The sequence below is a fragment of the Lepidochelys olivacea genome (assembly GCF_965140295.1).
Source record: "Lepidochelys olivacea isolate rLepOli2 genome assembly, chromosome: 2".
NCBI classification, from domain to species: Eukaryota; Metazoa; Chordata; order Testudines; family Cheloniidae; genus Lepidochelys; species Lepidochelys olivacea.
The window spans coordinates 85,913,905-85,937,737 of record NC_140412.1 but is presented as its reverse complement, the minus strand read 5'-3'; the positions used below and the strand labels follow the sequence as shown (position 1 = coordinate 85,937,737).

General features: G+C 42.2%; 1 protein-coding gene across 1 annotated transcript in view; it reads left to right on the top strand.

The window, feature by feature from the left end:
• Positions 1 to 23,833, top strand: part of MYOM1 (myomesin 1) — a 108,438-nt gene that overhangs the window by 44,721 nt on the left and 39,884 nt on the right. The window contains exons 11-21 of the mRNA XM_084621441.1: positions 1,813 to 1,954; positions 4,174 to 4,373; positions 9,182 to 9,238; positions 9,749 to 9,873; positions 11,706 to 11,889; positions 12,569 to 12,743; positions 15,152 to 15,273; positions 16,247 to 16,573; positions 19,801 to 19,997; positions 21,896 to 22,022; positions 22,844 to 23,028. Coding sequence (XP_084477567.1) covers positions 1,813 to 1,954; positions 4,174 to 4,373; positions 9,182 to 9,238; positions 9,749 to 9,873; positions 11,706 to 11,889; positions 12,569 to 12,743; positions 15,152 to 15,273; positions 16,247 to 16,573; positions 19,801 to 19,997; positions 21,896 to 22,022; positions 22,844 to 23,028 — 1,841 coding nt within the window. The remainder of the gene's footprint in view (positions 1 to 1,812; positions 1,955 to 4,173; positions 4,374 to 9,181; positions 9,239 to 9,748; positions 9,874 to 11,705; positions 11,890 to 12,568; positions 12,744 to 15,151; positions 15,274 to 16,246; positions 16,574 to 19,800; positions 19,998 to 21,895; positions 22,023 to 22,843; positions 23,029 to 23,833) is intronic.

The window sequence follows — 23,833 nt, the reverse complement described above, 5'->3', positions numbered from 1 at the left end:
GTATTTTGGGACACTAGGTAGTGGGGAGTCTGTGAGGGGGGCGTGGGCAGTGGGGGATGGTTGTGTGTTTTGGGGTGCAGGGCATAGGGGGACCTGTGGGGGGGTGCTGGGCAGTGGGAGGTGGAGGAGGTCTGTGTGTTTTGTGACACTGGGCTGTGGGGGAGTCTATGTTGGGTGCTGTGCAGTTGTGGTGGTGGGGCTGTGGGTGGGGCACTGGGGGGGGTCTGTGGATGGGGGGATGCTGGGCGTGGTGGTGGAGGTTTGCAAGGTGCTGTGCAGTTGTGTTGGGGGGGTCTGTGGGGAGGAGGTTTCTGGGTGGGGGGGCGCCGGATATAGGGGCTTGTTGGGTGGGTCTGGGTATGTGGGCACTGGGCATAGGGGGCAGGGAGGCACTGGGCGGGAATGCGATGTGGTATGTGGCACAAGCCCGCCCCTGAGGGGAAGGGGCGCACTGGCAGCACAGGGCCAGGCAGGCCAGTGTGCGTCTGGTGGCTGCCAGTTTGTAAACGGTGCCCTCATGCTGGGCTGGGCCCAGTTGTCCCCAACCAGCCCTTCACTCCGGGACTGACCCCTCCTGTCTCCCCACGCCATGCCTCATTGCCGCCATGGGGCCCACAAATATGTTTGACACTGGGCCCACAAAAGGTTTATCCGACCCTGCCTTCAGTCTGAAAAATTTGGGCTGGAAAGCTCAAGAGAATAAGTTTTCTTATGCCAGGCCCAGTGATTCCTACCTCTTAGTGGACTGAATATCCTACAAGAATAGCTTTTCTTACAAGCCCAGCTAGATCAAGGAATGAAGGGAGGGGGCGGGGGGCGGGGGGGTTTAAAAATGAGAAAGGAAATAAGAAATTGCCATTTATATTCACTTTTTGAATGAAAAAGTTTTCATTCAGAAGTTTTCAAATTTCAAAGAATGGCTTGGACTGAGTTTGGGATTGGTTTCTGGTTATTTATTTTATCCAGCCTTCTTATGGAATCCATCAATGTTTCTGTTATCCTTCCTAGATAACACACCACAGTTCATCCATCTAAAGTAGAATTGTGTGTCCTTACAAAATACATCCTCTCCTGCACCCCCCAAGTTCAGGAGTCTAGCAAACAAGCATTTCATGAAGATGATTGTTTCCAGGGGCGGCCTGGTTAAAACCATACTTTTTAAGGGGGGCACTCTGTCTCCCCAGCTGTAGCTGGGGTTGGGGGTGGGGTGGGGGGTCTGAGACCTAATAACATTTCATCAACTTGTAATTTCATCATAAAACATGTCAGTGAGCTCACAAAAGTGTACTGTATCACTTTTTGTCCTTGAAAACTACAACACTCTAGATCCAAACAATATTGCCTGAGCTACTGTCCAGTGCTAAGAGAATAGAGTTTGATATTTTACTTCAATAAAGCAACAGGATGACATTTAATCACTCAATAGGTTTCACTTGAAGTATGGCAGCATCTTAATCAAGATGCAAGATTCCTGATTTGGTTTGTTTTAGAGGGCCTCGATCACTGGGTGTTAGTAAATATTGATAAAAGAAAAACAAATCTATAATAATAAGGAAGACATAGGACCCAATCCTGGTCCCACTGAAGTGAGTGGTAAAACTTTCATTGGTTTCAATGGGAACAAAGCTTGGCTCTTAAAGAGTAACCAGTGAGCTGTAGCTCACAAAAGCTTATGCTCAAATAAATTTGTTAGTCTCTAAGGTGCCACAAGTACTCCTTTTCTTTTTGTGGATACAGACTAACATGGCTGCTACTCTGAAACTTGAAAAAACTGTGACTCAGATTTAAAAATGTAAATCTCCATCTTCATAGATGCAGATGCTGAAATGCCAGGAGCCCCAGCTTCACCACTGGATGTGGAGTGCTTGGATGCTAACAAAGATTATGTCATCGTCTCATGGAAACAACCTGCTGTTGATGGAGGAAGTCCCATCCTCGGATACTTTATTGATAAGTCAGTATTTATGTCAAACTATACCTACTACAGGTTTCAGAGTAACAGCTACTACTGTATTGCTGATCATTGTTATTAAACAGCCTAATAATAATTTAGTGGCATAAAATGTGATATCGTCATTTGTAGCTCTTCTTGATAGCTACAAATGCTGCTTTTCTGTTTCAGATTCAGACTCCTAGGGCCTAATTTTATTTCCACTAAGTTTAGTGGGAGTTGGATTGGGCCCTTAATTATTTAGGAAATAATCTTGTGAGTTGCTCCTTACCCTGTACTCCCCCTGATTTTGGTGGGAGTCGAGTCCTCAGTACCATGCAGACAGTCCTGGGTAATTTGCAGAATCAGGCCCTTAATGTGTCAGCCTGGGATTCCTTCTGCAGTATTGCCAACCCCAAGTATTCAAAAATCATGTCAAGCACCAAAAAATCATTATATTGGCTTTCAGATAATACATGCTGAGTTCTTTGTATTTGCCTCTTGGTTTCTGAACCTTTGGGGTGCGCTCAGACCAGGTTGCCAATCTTTTCTCTGCAAATTACTTTTTAAAAGAATGAAAGCTGAGATGCTCACATAATGTGATGAGTCATTTCTGAGTTACCCCAGAGCCTGTTTAAACCTAAGTCATCCCTGATCCAGAGAGCGTGATGAGTCATCAGAGGCAATTTGCTGCAGGTCTTGTGATAGGGCCCATGCCATTCGACCAGGGTTCAGCCAATCCACAGTGAGGAACAACCCACGTGATTCCAAAGCAGGTACATAAGCTCCTAAGCGAGGCAGTCTCGCCACTCTGTTCAACATTATTACCTGGCTAGGAGCATTCTCATTGCCTAGTAATTCTGACAGCCTGCCTATGCTCCTGCTGTAGCTCGTCCCTGTTTCCACACTAGCCAGTCCCCGCTTCAACCTGTGTCTGCTTCTGCCTCACCCAGCCACCCATGTATTCTGGCATGTAATCACAGGATTCCAGGAGTAGGGCTTTACGGAATACACCAAATATTGTAAGACTCCTGATAAAATCATGAGAGTTGGCAACACTAATCAGTGATTGAATGTTGCTTATTCAGAAGTGTGTATAAGGATTTATAATGAGAGATCTAGACTGTGGGGCAGGTCTAAGTATATCAATAAGTTCAATTCAATCACATATTCTTTTGGTTATTTCAGAGGTAACAAAAATGTTAATGGAGCTGCTAGTTTATCTTCTTATTTATCATGTTCCTAGAAACTGGGAGGCCAGTGAAGATAGAGCTTTGTCTTGTTATATATCATGAGTACAGATGGGCTGGCTACAGCAGTGACAGATAAGACAAAATGAACCTGCATTGCTGGGTTTCTAATGAGACAAACTGGCTTTTCCATAACTGATTCCCCACAAGGAAAAAAGGTTCCTTCAGCCCATAGTTCAAGAATGAGAGAAGTGCAGAGTTTCTTTCAGCTTTAATGTGCATAGCAGGAAACAAATTAATTAGATCACCAGCCTGGCTTCCAAAAATCCTCAGCCTCTCCTGAACACCTTCCCTGCTGTGAATTACATTTCTCTTCCCCAGAGACTCAGGTTATTGCTGCCTGGTAGGCTCACCAGCATTTTGCCATGGAACTACTGCTGGACAACTAAGTCTTGCTATGCACTGCTTGCAGTCACTGCCTCCCTTGATAATCCTGGCAGCACTCAATGTGCTGTCATGTCTGACTATATGCTAGAGGGTTTTTTACCCTATCCCATCTAGCTGCTGTGTGGGGTCTATCCATCTTGTCACAGAACACACAGCATATGTTTTTATGTCCCATGAAGCCAATTATATTTGCTGGATGTTCAGTAGAGGATGTAAATTTTCAGTGCAAAGGCAGAGGAGTTCATCACCTATAAACAGGAAGGGGAGTTGTGTGTTTCATTTCCCATGCTGAATCTGAAACTCTCATTGAAAATCCTGAGGCACACTTTAAAGTGTTTAATCAGTGAATAGCGTTACGTTTCTTTTTCTCTATCTCAGGAAAGAAGCAATGCAGCTGCAGGGGATTTAATGCCAGCATTCACATAAGGCACTTGAGCCCTTAGCGCTTTGTGAGGGTGTTTTTATGTTGGCAAGATGTGAAGCTGCTAGGCAGGCTGGTAGGATCAACAATGTACATGAACAGCTGTTTGGAGTATTAGGGGTGTGTGCTCAGAGTTCTCTTTCTCTTTCCCTCTTCAATATTTCTTGACATTTTTGTTTTTTCAGATGTGAGGTTGGCACCACTCACTGGTCCCAGTGCAATGAGACTCCGGTGAAGTTTGCTCGTTTCCCTGTCACGGGTTTGATAGAAGGTCGCTCCTATATATTTCGAGTCCGGGCTGTGAATAAAGCTGGAATTAGCATACCGTCCCGGGTTTCTGAGCCTGTGGCAGCTCTGGATCCTGCCGACAGAGCTAGGCTTAGAAGTAAGAGTTTTTCAATATATTCCCTAAGACAACTAGGGGTACGCATATCGCTGGGGGCATGCAGAGGTCTTCCATGAAGTACATCAACTCATCTAGATATCTGCCTAGTTTTACACCAGGCTACATAAAAAGCACTAGCGAAGTCAATACAAACCACAATTTCATATAGACAATTACTTGTTTATATTGCTCAATATACTATACATTGAAATGCAAGTACTATATTTATATTCCAAATGATAAAAATGAGAAAGTAAGCAATTTTTTGGTAATAGTGCACTGTGACACTTTCAAATTTTTATGTCTTTTATGTATTTTTGTAAGCAAGTAGTTTTTAAGTGAGGTGAAACTTGGGGTACGCAAAACAAATCAGACTCCTAAAAAGTGTACATTAGTCTGGAAAGGTTAAGAGCCACTGCCCTCAGAGGCTTAAGAAATTTTATCTCCTGCAAGAATATATGCACATTTGTTTTGTAAGCCCTCAAAGTTTCCACAAGAGGGAGCAATGCAAAAACAAAAGATGTTTTGTAAACTTGGATTTACCAAGAAACCCCCCCAAGCTTGAAGGCTGAATCTTCTCACCAAAGCTTGTCTTCTATTATCTGAAGTACAAAGCTGTGTACTTACAGGAAATTGAAAAAAGGAGCAGAGCAGTTGCCTGGAGAGTGCTGCTTTGGTTTTATTGGCAGATTCCATGAATAGTCTCTTGCTGTGTAGCAGGTAAGGGGGCCTAATTCTATCAAAGCCATGGAGTCACACCCACATAAAACGAGTAGGCCAGTGGATAATCAAGCTCAAACTCTTTACTTGAAAGTTAATGTTTTGTGAGGCACAGTCCTTATCCTGTGGACTGCCAGTTTTGCTCTTTCAGTGACAAAAAGGACTTCCAAGCACTGATGGTAGATTTTCATTTAAATGTTTATTTTTACTTCCAAGTATCCACCCCATGCTGAAACACAAGCCTAAAGTCCAGTTCTTCCCACTCTACTCCGAAGTTTTTGTAATTAAAACAAGTCAAGATGAGGGAAATACTGTACTGAACCCTGTTTTCAGTTGTTCAAATGGCATGCAGAGCCACAGGAGTGATGCCACAGGGGTTGCCAGCCAGTGCTTTAGTCAGATGATCAAAATACCCCACTTGAAATTTAAAAAAGGAAATGTTAGAGAAAGGCTCGGGCTCTAAAGGCCCAGGAAAGTTAATCGCCACCTTGCTCAGAGAGGAGTTCATAGAAATAATAGAATCATAGAATAACAGAGTTGGAAGGGACCTCTGGAGGCCATCTAGTCCAACCCCCTGCCCAGAGCAGGACCAATCCCAACTAAATCATCCCAGCCAGGGCTTTGTCAAGCCTGACCTTAAAAACTTCTAAGGAAGAGGATTACACCACCTCCCTAGGTAACGCGTTCCAGTGTTTCACCACCCTCCTAGTGAAAAAGTTTTCACTCCCCCACTGCAACTTGAGACCATTACTCCTTGTCCTGTCATCTGCTATCACTGAGAATAGTCTAGATCCATCCTCTTTGGATCCACCTTTCAGGTAGTTAAAAGCAGCTATCAAATCCCCCCTCATTCTTCTCTTCCGTAGACTAAACAATCCCAGTTCCCTCAGCCTCTCCTCATAAGTCATGTGTTCCAGTCCCCTAATCATTTTTGTTGCCCTTCGCTGGACTCTCTCCAATTTATCCACATCCTTCTTGTAGTGTGGGGCCCAAAACTGGACACAGTACTCCAGATGAGGCCTCACCAATGTCGAATAGAGGGGAATGATCACGTCCCTCGATCTGCTGGCAATGCCCCTACTTATACACCCCAAAATGCCATGGGCCTTCTTGGCAACAAGGGCACACTGTTGACTCATATCCAGCTTCTCATCCACTGTCACCCCTAGGTCCTTCTCTGCAGAACTGCTGCCTAGCCATTAGGTCCCTAGTCTGTAGCGGTGCATTGGATTCTTCCGTCCTAAGTGCAGAACTCTGCACTTGTCCTTGTTGAACCTCATCAGATTTCTTTTGGCCCAATCCTCCAATTTGTCTAAGTCCCTCTGTATCCTATCCCTACCTCCAGCATATCTACCACTCCTCCCAGTTTAGTGTCATCTGCAAACTTGCTGAGGGTACAATCCACACCATCCTCCAGACCATTAATGAAGATATTGAACAAAACCGGCCCCAGGACAGACCCTTGGGGCACTCCGCTAGATACTGGCTGCCAACTAGACATGGAGCCATTGATCACTACCCGTTGAGCCTGACAATCTAGCTAACTTTCTACCCACCTTGTAGTGCATCCATCCAGCCCATACTTCTTGCTGACAAGAATACTGTGGGAGACCGTGTCAAAAGCTTTGCTCAAGTCGAGGAATAACACGTCCACTGCTTTCCCTTCATCCACAGAACCAGTTATCTCATCATAGAAGGCAATTAGATTAGTCAGGCATGACTTTCCCTTGGTGAATCTATGCTGACTGTTCCTGATCACTTTCCTCTCCTCTAAGTGCTTCAGAATTGATTCCTTGAGGACATGCTCCATGATTTTTCCGGGGACTGAGGTGAAGCTGACCGGCCTGTAGTTCCCAGGATCATCCTTCTTCCCTTTTTTAAAGATGGGCACTACATTAGCCTTTTTCCAATCTTCCAGGACTTCCCCCGATCGCCATGTGTTTTCAAAGATAATGGACAATGGCTGAGCAATCACATCTGCCAATTCCTTCAGCACTCTCGGATGCAACGCATCCGGCCCCATGGACTTGTGCACGTCCAGTTTTTCTAAATAGTCCCGAACCACTTCTACCTTCACAGAGGGCTGGCCACCTCCTCCCCATGCTGTGCTGCCCAGTGCAGTAGTCTGGGAGCTGACCTTGTTCGTGAAGACAGAGGCAAAAAAAGCATTGAGTTCATTAGCTTTTTCCACATCCTCTGTCACTAGGTTGCCTTCCTCATTTAATAAGGGGCCCACACTTTCCTTGGCTTTCTTCTTATTGCCAACATACCTGAAGAAACCCTTCTTGTTACTCTTAACATCCCTCACTAGCTGCAACTCCAGGTGTGATTTAGCCTTCCTGATTCCATTCCTACATGCCTGAGCAATATTTATATACTCATCCCTGGTCATTTGTTCAATCTTCCACTTCTTGTAAGCCTCTTTTTTGTGTTTAAGATCAGCAAGGATTTCACTGTTAAGCCAAGCTGGTCGCCTGCCATATTTACTATTCTTTCTACACATAGGGATGGTTTGTCCCTATAACCCCAATAAGGATTCTTTAAAATACAGCCAGCTCACCTGGACTCCTTTCCCCCTCATGTTATTCTCCCAGGGGATCTTGCCCATCAGTTCCCTGAGGGAGTCAAAGTCTGCTTTTCTGAAGTCCAGGGTCCGTATTCTACTGCTTTCCTTTCTTCCTTGTGTCAGGATCCTGAACTCGACCATCTCATGGTCACTGCCTCCCAGGTTCCCATCCACTTTTGCTTCCCCTACTAGTTCTTCCTGGTTTGTGAGCAGGAGGTCAAGAAGAGCTGCGCCCCTAGTTGGTTCCTCCAGCACTTGCACCAGGAAATTGTCTGCTACACTTTTCAAAAACTCCCTGGATTGTCTGTGCACCGCTGTATTGCTCTCCCAGCAGATATCAGGATGATTGAAGTCTCCCATGAGAACCAGGGCATGCGATCTAGTAGCTTCTGCAACTTGCCGGAAGAAAGCCTCGTCCACCTCATCCCCCTGGTCCGGTGGTCTATAGCAGACTCCCACCAATACATCACCCTTGTTGCTCAGGCTTCTAAACTTAATCCAGAGACTCTCAGGTTTTTCTGCAGTTTCATACTTGAGCTCTGAGCAGTCATACAACCTGGGGCTTGGGAGGCATTGTTCTATTGTTTTCTTGCTGGGGAGAAAGGCAAGACATGAAATGAGTGAGGAGCTTGTCCATGAGTAGGAAGCCAGGTCTACATAACATACTCCCCTCCTCTTTGTTGTCTCTCCCCTTCCTCACCTCCATGCTTCCCCTCGCTTAGTCTGTCTTACTCCTGGATGATCTTCTCTTCAATCCCCTTCTTTTCTTCCCTCCCTTCCACCTTTCATGGCCCTGACAGCAATTCAGAAAAGTAATTCAGCAGATCTGACTTTCATCTGTGAGGAGATCTGCTACTCCAAGGTGAAAGTGCATTGAGCAGTTTAATAGTCTAACAGGCAGAACAATGCACTGGACTGGCAGTGAGAAAATCTGGGAGGCTTTCCCAGTTCCTGGGTCAATCTAAAACCATTGCAGGATTTCTGCCAGTTAGAATAAAATGTCTTCAACCAGTCCATCTGCTGGATAATGGACTCAAGCTTTTGATCTGGCCTTCTGTTAATATAGTCCATTTTCATTATTGAAACCTTGCTGGCACAGTTTAGTTTTCTTGGTACAAATAAAGGAGGCTTACAGTGCTGCTAATGGATTGCAGTGCACTACCAGATGTGTCCAGGATTTCTTAAATACTATGTGTATGGTTTTTGTTGTTGGTTTTTAAACTGACATTTGAATAATTACTCTAAAATCATTTTTTAAAAGTTTTGTCCAGAACATTAAATATCTTAGATGGAGATTACATAAATCTTATGTAATTCCAACCATTTGTTCTGAATAATAAATGAAAGAAAAGGAGTACTTGTGGCACCTTAGAGACCAACACATTTATTTGAGCATAAGCTTTCGTGAGCTACAGTTCACTTCATCGGATACTCTGAAATAATAAATTAGTTACTTTTTCATTATTTTCAAAACAGTTTCTGATCTGTCTCACTCCTATGATAACTCCACTCTCTATTTCAGGTCATCCTTCTGCTCCCTGGACAGGACAGATTATTGTCACTGAGGAAGAACCTGCAGGTAAACACGTACCTTCTCTCAAAAAGGTCTGACGTGATGCTGATTGAAGTCAGTGGAAAGACTCTCACTGACTTCAATGGGCTTTGGATCAGGCCCAAAGTCCTTTACAGTTAAAATCTCTGTAGCTTAAAATACCTCTGAATTTAGCTGTCATGATTTATATTCTTCAGGTCCAAATAAATAAACATGAAAACAATTTATGCAAATTCAGAAATGGTATTTAGATATTTTTAACTCTGCTATTTTTTAAAGAAATCAGACTCCAAAACAGTGGGATCTGCATGAGATACTTGATGTATGCTTTCATCAGGATAATCATTCAGAAATTCAAGTAAGTCAGTGAACATTTTGAGGAATTTTAAAAATCACTCAGCTTTGAAATTGTCTGACCTGACAGAAATAAATCTATTGATATTTTCTCAGGAGCACCTGGGGGCAGGGCTAGGGACTCGGCTAGCCTACCTACCTGATTCAAACATAAACTTCCTTCTCTTCTGTCATGTTCTACAGAGGGTGTTGTTCCTGGCCCGCCTTCAGACCTCCATGTTATTGAAGCCACCAAGAACTATGTTGTGCTCAGCTGGAAACCCCCTGGAGAACGGGGTCATGAGGGTGTCATGTACTTTGTGGAAAAGGTAATATCGCGGCATCAAAGTAAAGTGAAGTGTCATCTTCTTCTTAAAAGTTTGCTCTGCCATCTTGTCTAATCTTCCCAAGCTACTTTACACTGAGACCTTCAGACTATTGTCTTTTCCATATTCAAAGAGCAAAACGTGTGCACTCAGTCTAGATGACTTTTACTGTTGATTTAAGGAAAACCGCAGAGAAAAAAAGAACAAAGATAAAATTTCCACTAAAGTTAAAGCAGAGTGTGCCTCTCGCTTGAACTACATCATGGGCCCACCTTCTAGCAGATAGGCAGAGAGATTTTCTACATAAGGGTGCAGTACAGGGAAAGCAGAATCATATAGATACCACACCTGTATAAATAGGGCTAGTCTTGTGGGAGGTCTGGGTTCACACTGTGGGTGGAGATGTTCCTCAAGAGGGCCATTTGGCATCAACTCTTCCTTTCCTTCTTCATCTGTATCCTCATATTCATCCTCTATAATAACATTTTCATTAACTACTTCTTCAAGCTGATAACAAGCACAACACATTTCTTTTGCAGTCATACACAATCATCAGTCTTAATTTTAGTGCCCTCTCTTTCTTTAATCTTTATGTTGTACTTGCTGGCCAATGTAATTCTTAATTTTCTCCCCTTTTAGCTCTTCCAGGTCGGTTGCTGCTCCCCCAAACCCTTCTGACAATGCTTGTTTTCCCTCCTTTGTTCCCTTACTGGTCTAGGCGTAAAATCATGGGAGACATACCTTGTGGGTTCTCTACTCTGTGTTGTTTCTCATTCAGCTTGTGAAATCTAGTAAATCAAATCTAATTAGCAAAGTACATTGAAAGAATGATGAATTTTCTGTACAGCGAACTGTGGTATACATGACAGAAGAAAATCTGCAACACAGCGTGGCAGGGTTCTCCTTCCATTTTTCACCTTTGTGCCCTTTAAGTGTCTGCACAAGAAAGTGTTGTGCTAGCCCATTGAATACAGGGTGACAGGCAGCAGATGTGATGTGTGCTACTGATGTTTTTCTGAGGAATATTTGAAATTCCTCAAACAAATTGAGAACCTTCAGGTAATCCACATGGAGAGAACATATTCTTTATTTTCTCAATAATATTGGCAGCAGAGGTGTTCATCATATGCAGTACTTCTGGCCACCTGGAACAAGCATCAGCCACAAATACAATGCACTTGCTTTTTTCCCCCCCCCCCTAAAAAATCAAGGCCAGATGGTGGCTGATCATGACCTAGTACGTAGGGGAAGGGAGAAAGTGCAAGGAACCACCTCTACTTTGCAGCCCCTCACAGCAGCCTCCAACAATCACATTCTCTGCATTTAGAAGAAAGCAGGGACTGCACATTGCTAGTGCATTCTATACTGCAGTCCACCCTCAAAGGATGCTCTGGAGTGGCCATGGAGCTCCAAGAAGCACTGTGGTGATGTTACTGCTTTGCCCCTCTGATGGTACTGGAGTCCTTTCTGGGAAAGATGCTTCTTTTCCCCTCCTGAAAATTCTACAGCCAGAGCAAGGACTGGAGCACTGGATATGATGCAGAATTGGTCCTAGCAGTGGCAGTATTTCCTACACACAAAGAATTCTAGGATGTATCAGCTATGACATAGTGAAAACAGAAGCCTCTAGGAATAGGTGATCACTTGGAGGACTCATGAGGTGGGAAGTCTATTTATTCATTCTGAGGCCTGGCCAAGAAGAATGTAGCTCCCCATCTTCCATAATAGCTGTGGGGTTGGCAGTCAGATGGAACTTCTTGGCAGTCTAGATTGTCTACTAAGTTCTGTGCATTGAATAGCTCTGTCCTAATGGCTGTTTCTTGTTTTGAATGCAGTGTATTGCAGGCACAGAGAACTGGCAGAGAGTGAACACTGAAATCCCTGTAAAGTCTCCTCGCTTTGCTGTTTTTGACTTGGCTGAAGGGAAATCTTATCGTTTCCGTGTTCGCTGTTGTAATTCCGCTGGCGTTGGTGAGCCCTCAGAAGCAACTGAAGCTACTGTGGTGGGTGACAAACTTGGTAAGTGTATAGTCAGACATATTATCCTGTGTCTGTGGCTACCCTTTAAGAGCATCCAGTAATTATTTTGCTTGAAGCAGACACATGGATGCTCCATAACTGACACAACTCTGAACGCTAGACAGTGATTTGTTTTTTTTTTTTATTGTTCATTCTGACTTGAATTGTGGGTCCTTTTGTATATATTGAGGTGGCAGATGCTGACCAAGGGCATCAATGACTACAAATAATCATGCAAATAACTGCAAAGACCACAAATAATAAAAAATGGGCAATTTTTTTGGATAAAAACTGTTTTATTTCATTTGAAATTTTTCACAGAAAAGAATTTCCAAATCTGACCAGCCCTAGTTGTTTTTATTTTATCAAATTATGCAATCTAAAACAAAACTAAATCTTATATTTCTAAAGTTGATACAGGGACTTCTTCTTGTGGAGGAAAATCCAAGATAGTAGCCACAATAGAGTAACCTTGGCTACTTTAGAAGCTTTAAAAGTTGAGGGCTGAATTCTACTCAGAGTTACACTAGTGTAAATCTGGAGTACAGAAACTCAGATGAAGTCACTGGAGTTGCTTGGATTCACACTTTCATAATCAAGAGCACAATGTGATCCTTATTTTTATGTTGGTAAATTTTACCTTTATTAGTTACTAATTTATTTTTGTTTGTCCCCCCAGATATTCCCAAAGTCCCTGGCCGTATTATACCAACCAGGAATACAGATACTTCAGTGGTTGTCACTTGGACAGAATCTAAAGATGCCAAGGAATTGGTTGGGTATTACATAGAAGCAAGCATAGCTGGATCTGGCCATTGGGAACCAAGCAATAACAATCCAGTGAAAGGCACAAGGTAGTGGATATAAAAACATGGAAGGCAGGTTTGCTGGTCCCCCAGCATGGCAAGTTTGTTTGCTGGTTTACATACTTTATGGCTATAACAATAATAGTAGTACTAGTATTGTGGTAGCAAACTAAGGTCTGAATCAAGATTGGGGCCACATTGCACTAGGTGCTATACAAACATATATTAAATCATGGTCTCTGACCCCAAGAAACTTACAATCTAATTTTAATTCAGAGGCAACAAGTAAGTGTAACTAACAAAAAGGGAAGTGGCAGCAAGCAAGGCAAGAACAAGAGTAACAAATAGTCTAGCTATTGTACAATAGTACAAAATAGTAAGATAAAGAATGAGTGATCTTGCAAACTTAGAAAACTAGATTGCATAATGTTAGGGAGCAAAGCTCTCCATTTTGAAGGGCAATGGTAAATATTTCTAGAACTGTATAACTAATATGACACCAGGATATGTCTGCTTTCCCTCCAACTGCCCTTCCTGTCACTGATGTTTCACTTTCATCATCAAAGAGACTCATGAGCACATTAGAAAATTTCATGCTACATTGCAAATGTACTAATTCCTTTCATACAGAACTCACATCCTTTATTCATACTAAATTCATTCTGTCAATCAATGAAGTTACTCCAGATTTACACCTTCATAAATTAAACCAAAATTTGGCTCAATAGCAATTTTGCCTGTGTAAGAATCTAAGAATCAGGCCCTTAATTAGCAAATTCTGATCTGATTCTCGTTACACTGCTGTAAATCCAGAGAAATTCCATTGAATTCAAGGGAGTTATTGAATATTTATGTTGTAATTGAAAGCCAGGTCTGGCTTATTATGACTTATAATAGTACCTGATTAACATTGCTAACTTTACAATCATTAGCCACCATGATAGAGAATTATTATTAGAGTGCCTAGGTTCCAGTCAGCATTGAGGTGCCTTCGTTGTATTGAGGACTTTAGAGAGACCGAGTAAAAGATGTTCCCTGCCGTGAAGTGCTTACAACCAATGCTATTTATTATCCTATAGTGTAATGAAGATGTTGCATGGGTAAAAATGTACATCAACCTTCTTGTCCACTACTGACTCCTCTATTTAAACGTTAAGGAGGTTACTGTGTGATGTTTAGAAGCAAGAAATTGAAGTTGAAATTCTGACATCTTTTTTCTGCTCTTATTCTCTATATTTACTGTAACTTTCATGGTTTATTGTAATTTTTCAAGTATGGCTGAAGACAGATTATAGCAGAAACTCATACTAACCACATAACGTTACACCTAGCATTATAAGCATGGCACTGAAGCAGACATAGGTCTAGGTCCTACAAATCTTTGTGATGTACCCGTTGGAAAGTACAAGCGTGAGCAGAGGCTACGTGTGGGTGCAGTTAAGGCCTGGTCTACACTGGGGGTGGGTGGGGGCAAGCTAAGTCTGTCTAAGTTACGCAACTTCAGCTACGAAAATAGCGTAGCTGAAGTCAACATACTTAGAGCTACTTGCCGTGGTGTCTTCACTGTGGTAGGTCGACTGCTGCAGCTTCCCCATCGACTCCACCTATACGTATCACTCCAGTGGAGTACTGGAGTTGATGGGAAAGTGCTCAGCAGTCAATTTATCACGTCTTCGCTAGACGCGATTAATCGATCCCCGCTGGATTGATCGCTTGGGAGGTAAGTGTAGACATGCCCTTATGAGCAGAAGGAAGCTACCCCCTGACACAGCAACTCCCATGCTCTCATGAGCTCATGGAAAAAAGTGTTAGGTGATGGTAGAGAATGGGCATGTCTCCGGAGACATGAGTGCGATCCTTGTTATGCAAATGAGGTGCTTAGCTGTGCCCTTTGTTCTTTGACCTTTCTCCTGCTAGTAGGCAGAAGTAATTGATTGCTTACTGAGAAGTGCTCCTTATCCTGCCCATCACATTATACCTTGTACTTATCCCTGCCCTGCCATCTATACCTGGGCTGTGCAAGATCAATCCCATAGGATTGGGTTAATATGGCAAGTAAACGAATATTTCATTTTTAAAAGGAGAAATTATCATTAACTTCTTCACAAAAAGCAACATGCTCATTTTATTTTTCCATATTTCACCTCTGTTTGCACATTTCCATAAGCCTCACTTTTATGAGACAGAACCCTTAAATTAGCATAAGAACTGCTCACATACAGATCGGTTTGACAGTCATTTCCAGACATTACTATTGAAACATACCTATTTGCTTCCTTGAAATAGAATTTCATATCAGCCTTCCTGCTGATATCCAAGTCTCCTTCGTATGTTGTCTCACTGCAATACAGATACTTCAGGGGTGAAATCCTGGCCCCACTCAGGTCAATGGCAAACTCCCATTCACTACAGCGGGGTAGGAGTTTTCTAAGTGTTCCTTTACTGTTTTGCTTTAGATTCATTTGCCATGGACTCCTCACTGGTGAGAACTACATTTTCCGAGTCAGAGCTGTTAATGCGGCTGGACTCAGTGAATATTCACAGGAATCAGAGGCTATTGAAGTCAAAGCAGCCATTGGTAAGCTATGTTCCATTGCCATGGTCAATAGTAAACAAAAATTTGAATGATTCCAGAAAGTTTTTTTCAGCAAATATTTGTAACTAATTATATTGTTTTACAGTATTGTCCACAGATAATGATTTTTCCCATTGGTCATATCATGTGTAATGCTTCACAGCCATACTTTTGCAGTCACTCAGTCACTGCGCACATGTAGATTGTTCATCTTCACCATCCAGGCTTCCTCAGATGTTATTCATGAACCACTGTATGAAAACGCTGTTAAGTTCACGTCATAGTTCACTGAAAAGTGGAATGCCAGTCTAATTTCATAGTGTGATATAAATCACCTCTAATACACATCATCCTGCGTAAAGTCAGTTCCTATATCTAACGGCTTGATTTATTTTCATACCTGAACCTACTAATAATGCTGTCGTTCTCTTCTGTAAACCTCCTAAAACCCTGTGCATCCGCCATACTGATGATGAGCTATTTCTGTTTTGCCACTGCCTGAACTAACATAAGGAGACTAATGAACTCACTGAACCAGAATAAATTGTATGTTTTCAACATTCTAACTCTATTTGTATCAAACTGACATACCTCCCAACCTCAGAAGTGTGGCACAGAGGCACTTCTAAAGATGAGCTGAAACGATCATAGATATGGGTTAAAGGGTCTAATCTTAAAAGAAGTGTGGCAAGTGACAATCACTTTGCTTCTATTAGCTTTCCAGAATATGGACTGTCACATCTGTGCTGTAAAATATATACCATTAAAAAAAGAGTTACTTGTAATGAGAAGGTTGGGAGGTACTCTATGCTTTTCACATTTCTCGTGAGTCGAAGCATATCGTAATGTCTGCAAAAATCATGTTTGTTCATGTCCTGCCTGTGTTCTTTGTGGCCATTTCTTCATTCTGTTGAATAAATGAAGAAAAAGGAATGATGTCTAATTCAAAATGTCTGTTATTTTCTGGCAATTACAGGGGGAGGATTGCTTCATGGTGTGTGTCCTGAACTGAGTGGTAAAGCTGGTGGACTAACAGACTACACTACCTCCTGGGAAGGCATGCATGAGTCCTTCCAGCCTATCTTTGACACAGATGCTTTGCTAAAATGCAATGCTAAATTTAACAGACACGTGCTACCCAGTAGCTCTGATAAGCTGGGGAGTACAGGAGTCAGTGAAGTAAGAGAAACGGTTAAGAATGTTCCTACACCTTCACCACAGAAGGGAGCTGCTAAGCAGGCAAGTAAGACTCAACCTGGGGATCCTTTGGCATTGGAGAAAATGAAAGAGAAGGAAGATATAGGTGAGAGCTCATAAACAGATTTCACCATTTCAGCACATTCATCTCAGACAATTTTCATCTCTTATCATCCAAGTCACAATGGACATTCTCACCGATGATGCATCTTCCATCAGATCCATTTACATACTCAGCTTTTCATTAAGGGTCATTATGCATGGAATGGTATGGGGGACCATTTCCCATACATTGTGTCTGTTGACAGCAAAACATTTAAAGTCATTTACTAATTTAATAGCTTGCTTTACTTTACTTTATATATTACACTTATGTATCCAAAAATATCATGACTTCTAAATCACTTTGGTGGTATTTCTGGGGATAGCAACAAAGCTTGTATTCGCAAAAGAAAAGGAGTACTTGTGGCACCTTAGAGACTAACAAAGTACTCCTTTTCTTTTGCGAATACAGACTAACACGGCTGCTACTCTGAAAGCTTGTATTGCATAGTCAGAGGGATTTTTAACACCTGCCAGCAGTTCATTCTCTATAAGGAGTGTGGATATTCAGACTCTAGATTATATACAAAGGAAACAAAATCCCGTGAGTTAATTGTTACATGTGTAACCCTTCTGCCCATCAGAGTTGGCAGCAACAAGGGCCGGGTTCAGTATCTAGGGGTTCCATTCCAATAACACAATGCAAAACCGGCTCGAGCCCCCACCCAGTGACCTGGGACAAATATATACCACCGCCGCTGGGCGCCTCCAAGAGGCAATACCTCCCCTCTCACAAGCACAGAGTCTGAGTGTAGCAAAAAGTCTTTTAATAACAGAGAGAAACAATGTGGCATTATGTTGGGGAAACACCACCAACAAGATTCATAACACAACCGATGAGCAAAAACCCACCCCAAGCAAATTGGGGCATGCCCTTTCCTTTTGGTTCTCGAGTCCAGCAACCCCAAATCACCCAAAGTCCCAAAAGTCCAATGACCCAAAAGTCTCTGTCCCTGGTTAGGGCAGCCCTAGAGTTCGAAAGTTCATCTGCAGAGCTTTACCTCCCAACCTGGGTGGAGATGGGGGGCGGGAGAAGAGAGAGGTATGGGGCACCTTACATGATCTGAAGCTGACCACCCCACAGCTCCATAGGGCTTCACTCTGCTCCGCTCCACCAGCCGCCCCACAAACTGCTTCGCTTAGGTCCGTGGCCCACGAGCAGCTCCTGCCGTCCCATGAACTGCTCCACAATATATCTTCAGGCTCCCCCACTACTTAACACAACACTCAGTGATTTCAGCTCTTAGTCAGTTCAGCTCTTTTGTGAATTCAGCTTGTAGTAGGGGAGCCTCAATGGTGGGGGACCATTAGCCCAAAGTGAGCTCAGCAGCCTTTAACTAGACACCTAACGGAATCAAAATTAGTTCTGATATTCCACAGTGGAGAGAGGAGGAAGTGAAATTAGCATGTAAGGCCCTCACCAGGGGGCCCATGCCACCAAGTATTAACACCTGTTCCCCGTCTTTCTCAATTCACAGTTTTGGAACCCATGACCCTTGCCTAGCGAGTGCTACTTAGTTGATGGCGAGTCCCTCCATCAAAACAAAAGGCCAAGTACAGTTCCAAGCACAGTTCCCATAATCAGGGTAATAACAATTTATTCTTCCTGCCCCAATAACAGAGACACTGGGGATCCCACAGCAGCCAAAGTGACCATTTGGGCAGCTATGGTCTCATTCTAGGCGGGGTGGGTGTGCCTGTGCAAATGAGATCAGCCCCTGAAGTTCTTTTCCACAATTTGCCACACCTCACCACCAGGTGTCAGGGTGGAGCTCATCCGAACTCTGCTTACACATGATAGTGAGTAGGAACACCTCTGCTGTTTTTAGATATATTGAGTTCCTTTGTGGATTTATGCTTAGACTTCTTATACTTTAAGGCACAGTGCTAGTGAATATTATATATTGTATTTGTCAGTTGACAGTAATAGTTTAATGGAGAAAACCCATCAAGTTTGTAAGTGCACATACAGCAGTTATATGCAACCAACACTTTAGCATCCACCATACTTAAGGACACTTGGCTAGATCTTCAGCTGGTATAAACTGGTTACTTCAGTAGAGCTATGCTGACACCAGATGATATAGTCTGTTAAACAGGACAATAAGAAAACAGGGAAAATTACTGTAATATGTACACAATTAGACTTTTCTTATACATCATCCAGCAATACATGCCCGTCGTTGTGGTATCTGAGCACCTGTCTAAATGTATACCTACATACAGTTGAATACACTTCAGCAACAGCTTCCTGCACAATATATTAAATTAAATGTAGTTAATTATTGATAGTTATCCTTGATTTCAAAGGCAATAGTTGTTTTTTTCTGCAGGCTTTCTTTACTAATTAAAATAAAGTTTTTGCTGACTGGATGATGTGTTATTCTGAAAGAACATTCAGCAGATGAGGTCCTTCAAAATTCTGAGCTACATCCAAAGTGAGACTAAGAGTTCCTAAGTATTGCCAACTGCCAACAACCAGTGGTAAATACTCTGTGTACAAATATTCCACCGGGATGTATGTAGGATATATTGTAAGGAAGTGGGTGCAGTTGTTGGACTGAAGTTTCATGCTTTCTATGTTGGTTTAAAAAAAAAAATTGTGCTCCAGATATTTTTAAAGTAAGCTCCAGAAACAGGCCTCTTCTATTTCTGATCATACAGCTGCGTCTATGACTGCACTTTCCTTCAGTAAGGTAAGTTTACCCAAAGGGTGCAATGATATCATTATAACATTAAGACACCAAAAATGAGGAAGTAGATGGTGCTGCATTACCTCTGTTCTCATCAGGGAAGCGTGGGGTAAAAAAAGGAACTAAAGAAAAAATTGAGTGTGGGAAAAAGTTGATTTCAGCAAAAGAAAACAAATCATTGCATCTCCAAAATTTTGTAAGTCTGCTATGGTGTTAGTTTTTGTTTTTCATTTTTCACTGCATTGAAAATGAAACCTGCTCACTTATATGAGAGCTGCAGTTGCGACACACACTTTCACTGTGTATCAGCTTGTTTCTCAAAAATCAAACACTGCTGTATAGCTAATGCTTATATAGCTTAGTTTTTTATTGGGCTTATGGAGGCCTTCATCCTGCATTCCTTACACTAGCAAAATTTCCATTGACTACAAATGGAGATTTTCCTGACTAAGAAGTACAAGATGAGAAAGCCAGACAAATGCTCATTTGACTAGTAGAATGATTACTGCCTACTCATATTATGTTCATGTTGACACAGCTGCCCCATCTCCACCTTATGACATCACTGTACTTGAAAGTGTTCATGACTCAATGGTGCTAGGATGGAAACAGCCCAAAATCATTGGCGGAGCTGAAATTACTGGCTACTATGTGAACTACCGTGAAGTGATTGATGGAGTTCCTGGAAAATGGAACGAGGCCAACATTAAACCAATTAGTGAGAGGGCCTACAGGGTAAGAGGTTAATTTTCATATTGCTGAGCATGCATCAGAAGTATATATGTAACAAGACAGATGAGGAAAAACAGCTTCTAACTAATTGTTTCCAGTGGATTGGGATGTTTATGTCAGAGATACTCCATAGTAAACAAATGTAGTCTAATATTTTCTTGGTTTGCTCATTCTTTAATGCCACAGATATAATAAGAGTTATGCTGTCCTTTTTTGGAAGTATTTTGGGTTCCTTGATAAAATGGTGCTATATAAGTGAAAAAGTATTATTACTCTATTAAATGTGACTCAGAAACCTGGTCTACAATTTAATAGAGGGTATTCAGCCTTTTAAAAGCTGTTTCATGTCTTAGATGGTTAATATGTTGCTCACAATGATTTGTGATTCTACATCAGGTGTGTATTAGGATGAAAAGTAAAACAATGTATTCTTCCTTTCCTTTGCTTCTTGTCAGTGTTTATTTCTAAAGCATGATAAGAATCACCAGTTAACACGTCTCGGATGCAGAGGGTTTGTATATAAATGTTTAGTGCCATCCCCTGCCCTCTGCTTTGTGGGTGGGAGTAGAGTAGGGTATGCTTTTTCCTATGGCTGTGTCTACACTACACACTTTGAGCGCTAAAACTTTAGTCGTTCTGGGGTGTGAAGAAACACACCCCCGAGCAACAGTTTTAGCGCTGAGAAGCGCCCGTATAGACAGTGCTCCCGGCGCTAACGCTACCATCCCTCGTTGTTTTTTATCGCTGGGAGAGCTCTCCCGTGGTGATAAAGCGTGACTACACTGCCCGTTTCACAGTGCTCCTGCGGCAGCGCTGCCATGGCTGCGCTGTAACGTGGGCAGCGTAGACATACCCTGAGTGTACTCCTCAATCTACACGCTTAGCTACTGACCGAGCTACTTGCAGCCTGACACCCATCACCATAGTATCTAAGAACTCATGTCACCAATAGAAGCTACACATGCCCAGCATCTTTGAAAATGAGGCCATTTTCACACTTAATAGAGTACTCGGGGGTTGAGCCACTCCTGTGCTGACTGGCTGTGGCCTAAAGAAGTCATGATCTGTGGCTCGATCCTGATCCAGCTTGCAAGTATGCTACCATCTGCAGCACATAAGTGTCACAAGTGCATACGGCTGCTTTTTAAATGAGTTCCGGCCTACACCTCACTGCAGGGACAGCTCCTACGTCGGCAGGCTGAATTATGTCATTAACGCATGGCTGGTGACACTCTGCTCCCTACCTACCTAGCACAATGTCTAAGAGTAAAGATAGGTTGGGGTTTTTCTGTTTGTTTGTTTTATTACAGTTTATGCACATTTAGAGCATTCATAGGCTAGGTCTACACTACAGACCTATATTGGTATAACGATGTCGCTCAGCGGTGTGAAAAATCCACCCCCCCGAGCGATGTAGTTATATCAACCTAACCCCCTGGGTAGACAGCCCTATGTTGATGGGAGAGCTTCTCCCCCGACATAGCTTCCCCTTCTGGGGGCGGATTAACTATGCTGATGGGAGAAGCTCTCCGGTCAGGCGTTGTAGTGTCTTCACTAAAGACCTAGAACAGTGCAACTGCACTACTGCAGTGCTATACACAAAGACAAGCCCACAGTCTCAAACCTTTCTCAGTTTGCTCAGAAGTGGCTGTTTATAGAAGGTATTGGCCAGACACCGGTGCACAAAGGTAGCTTTTGTGGTGCCTTTTCTTTCTTAGATCTTTGAAAAGAAATGAAAGTATACATAACTGATTTTTAATATTGCTTTCACCTGTTCATTTTACAGGCTTTATAAAGAGGATTTGTATCCTCAAGTTTTCATATGTGACATAGTCATCAGTGCAACCGCCTCCTACAACTTTAAAGCAAGGTTAATGGGTATAGTTTTATTAATCCTGCAGATTCACAATTTGAAGGAAAACATGGTGTACCAATTCCAAGTGGCTGCTGCTAACCTAGCTGGGGTCGGCACTCCCTCCCCCCCTACTCGATCCTTCAAATGTGAAGAATGGACCATTGCTGTTCCAGGTAAAAATCTAAACAGAACATCAAAGCTCAACATCATTGAGTGGAGAATACTAAACCCACACTCTACACAAAATGAGAGAGGAATGCTGCTGTCTAGAACAGTGTTCTGTTCTTATTCTCAGCAGGACGCATCCTGAGGTCTGCTCTGGGTTTGCTGCTACACCTGCTGTGTGCTCTCAGTTCCAATAGAAATCAATGGAAGTAAAGTTGCTCAGCACATAAGGCTTGACTCTCCACTGCTTTGCAGAGTCATTTACACCTGTGCAAAGTGGGTGTTAAACATTGCTCTTCTGATTTGATAGCATTGAATACCCACATTGCAGCTAATTGTTTATTTCTTTTCTATTTAATAGGTTCCTATACTACATCTATGCCTGGTGTAAATGTCTACACAAGGTGCAAGGCAGTGAAGAAACAGGCCCTTTAGCCCTGTCGTAAACATGTCCGTTCAGGGCCAGATCCAATACCCACTAAAGTTAATGAAAAGACTCCCATTGACGTCAATGGGCATTAGATCAGGCTCTCAACAAATGAATAAGTTTAATAATTAACTTCTCTCCCTGTCATTTGATGAGACTGGTCATTTATGTTTGATTGAGACATTGTAGGTTAGAAAAAAGGGAAATTGGATCATTTTGGGAGCTAGTTCATTTTTGGGACTGTATAAGTTCACAGGTACAATGAAGTTGTATCTACTTACACCCACTCTGAATTTAGTCCACAGTCTTTTTGAGATGGTACATTTTTCATTTGTTTTATGCAATGGCCTGCTTATGGCTTTATTTAATGCACAAGATTTCAATTTTTTTTCTATCCTTTAGGACCACCCCATGATCTCTTATACACTGAAGTTAGAAAAGACTCTTTGGTTTTACTGTGGAAACCACCAGTTTATATTGGCCGCAATCCCGTAACTGGTTACTATGTTGATGTGAAGGAAACAGAAGCAACAGACGAACATTGGAGGAGTGTCAATGAGAAGCCAATTGCAAATAAATTCTTAAAGGTAATCCGTTTTGGAACCAAATTCAATTACACCAGTGCAACTTCTGTGAAGTCAGTTCTAGGTATGCCGTTCTATTTTGGTAGTGCTTCCTTACAGTTTTAGCTTATCAAGCTATGTTGTGCCCTCAGTTACACCCATGTAATGCTAGCAGAGTCACATAGGGGTTTAACTTGGAAGAAAATTTGTCCCAATAAGTCTAAAAATAAAAGAATGCACTACCAAAGTGAAATGGCGTTCCTAAAACAGTGTTATAACACATATGTAGCCTCTGTATTTCCTGACTCAAAGGTGAACACAAGTGGCAAATTGCTGAGGTGTGTGCTGTGAAAATACGACAGGATGGCTGCTTTTAACATAATATACCCTGTCATCTAATTTTTTGTGAGTTTGTAATTTAGATGGCTACGCTATTATGGTACATAATTTCATGGTGCAATTTCTAAATATAAGATTAACTGTATCTTGATTCTAAACATTCTTCCAGGAGTGTACAAATGAATACATACATTTGAAATGTGTATATTTCAAAGGTCATTTAAAAAAAACCCTCACTTTAAAATGTGATCTTTGCTTGTGTATTTTTAAAGGGACATTGGAATGTAGTGTAGCCTCAAACTGGATGTTAAAATCATTATAATCCAATAGAAAATGACCTCCAGATTCTAAATATCTATGGTTTGAATTATCCACTCTGACTACAATTTTTTTTAAAAGCCAGAATTGACCTGCAGTATTTTTGGTCTGCAGCTGCAGAGGCAGATAGACTGCACAAGAGTTAAAAACATCCTGTTCCCAGAAATGTGCT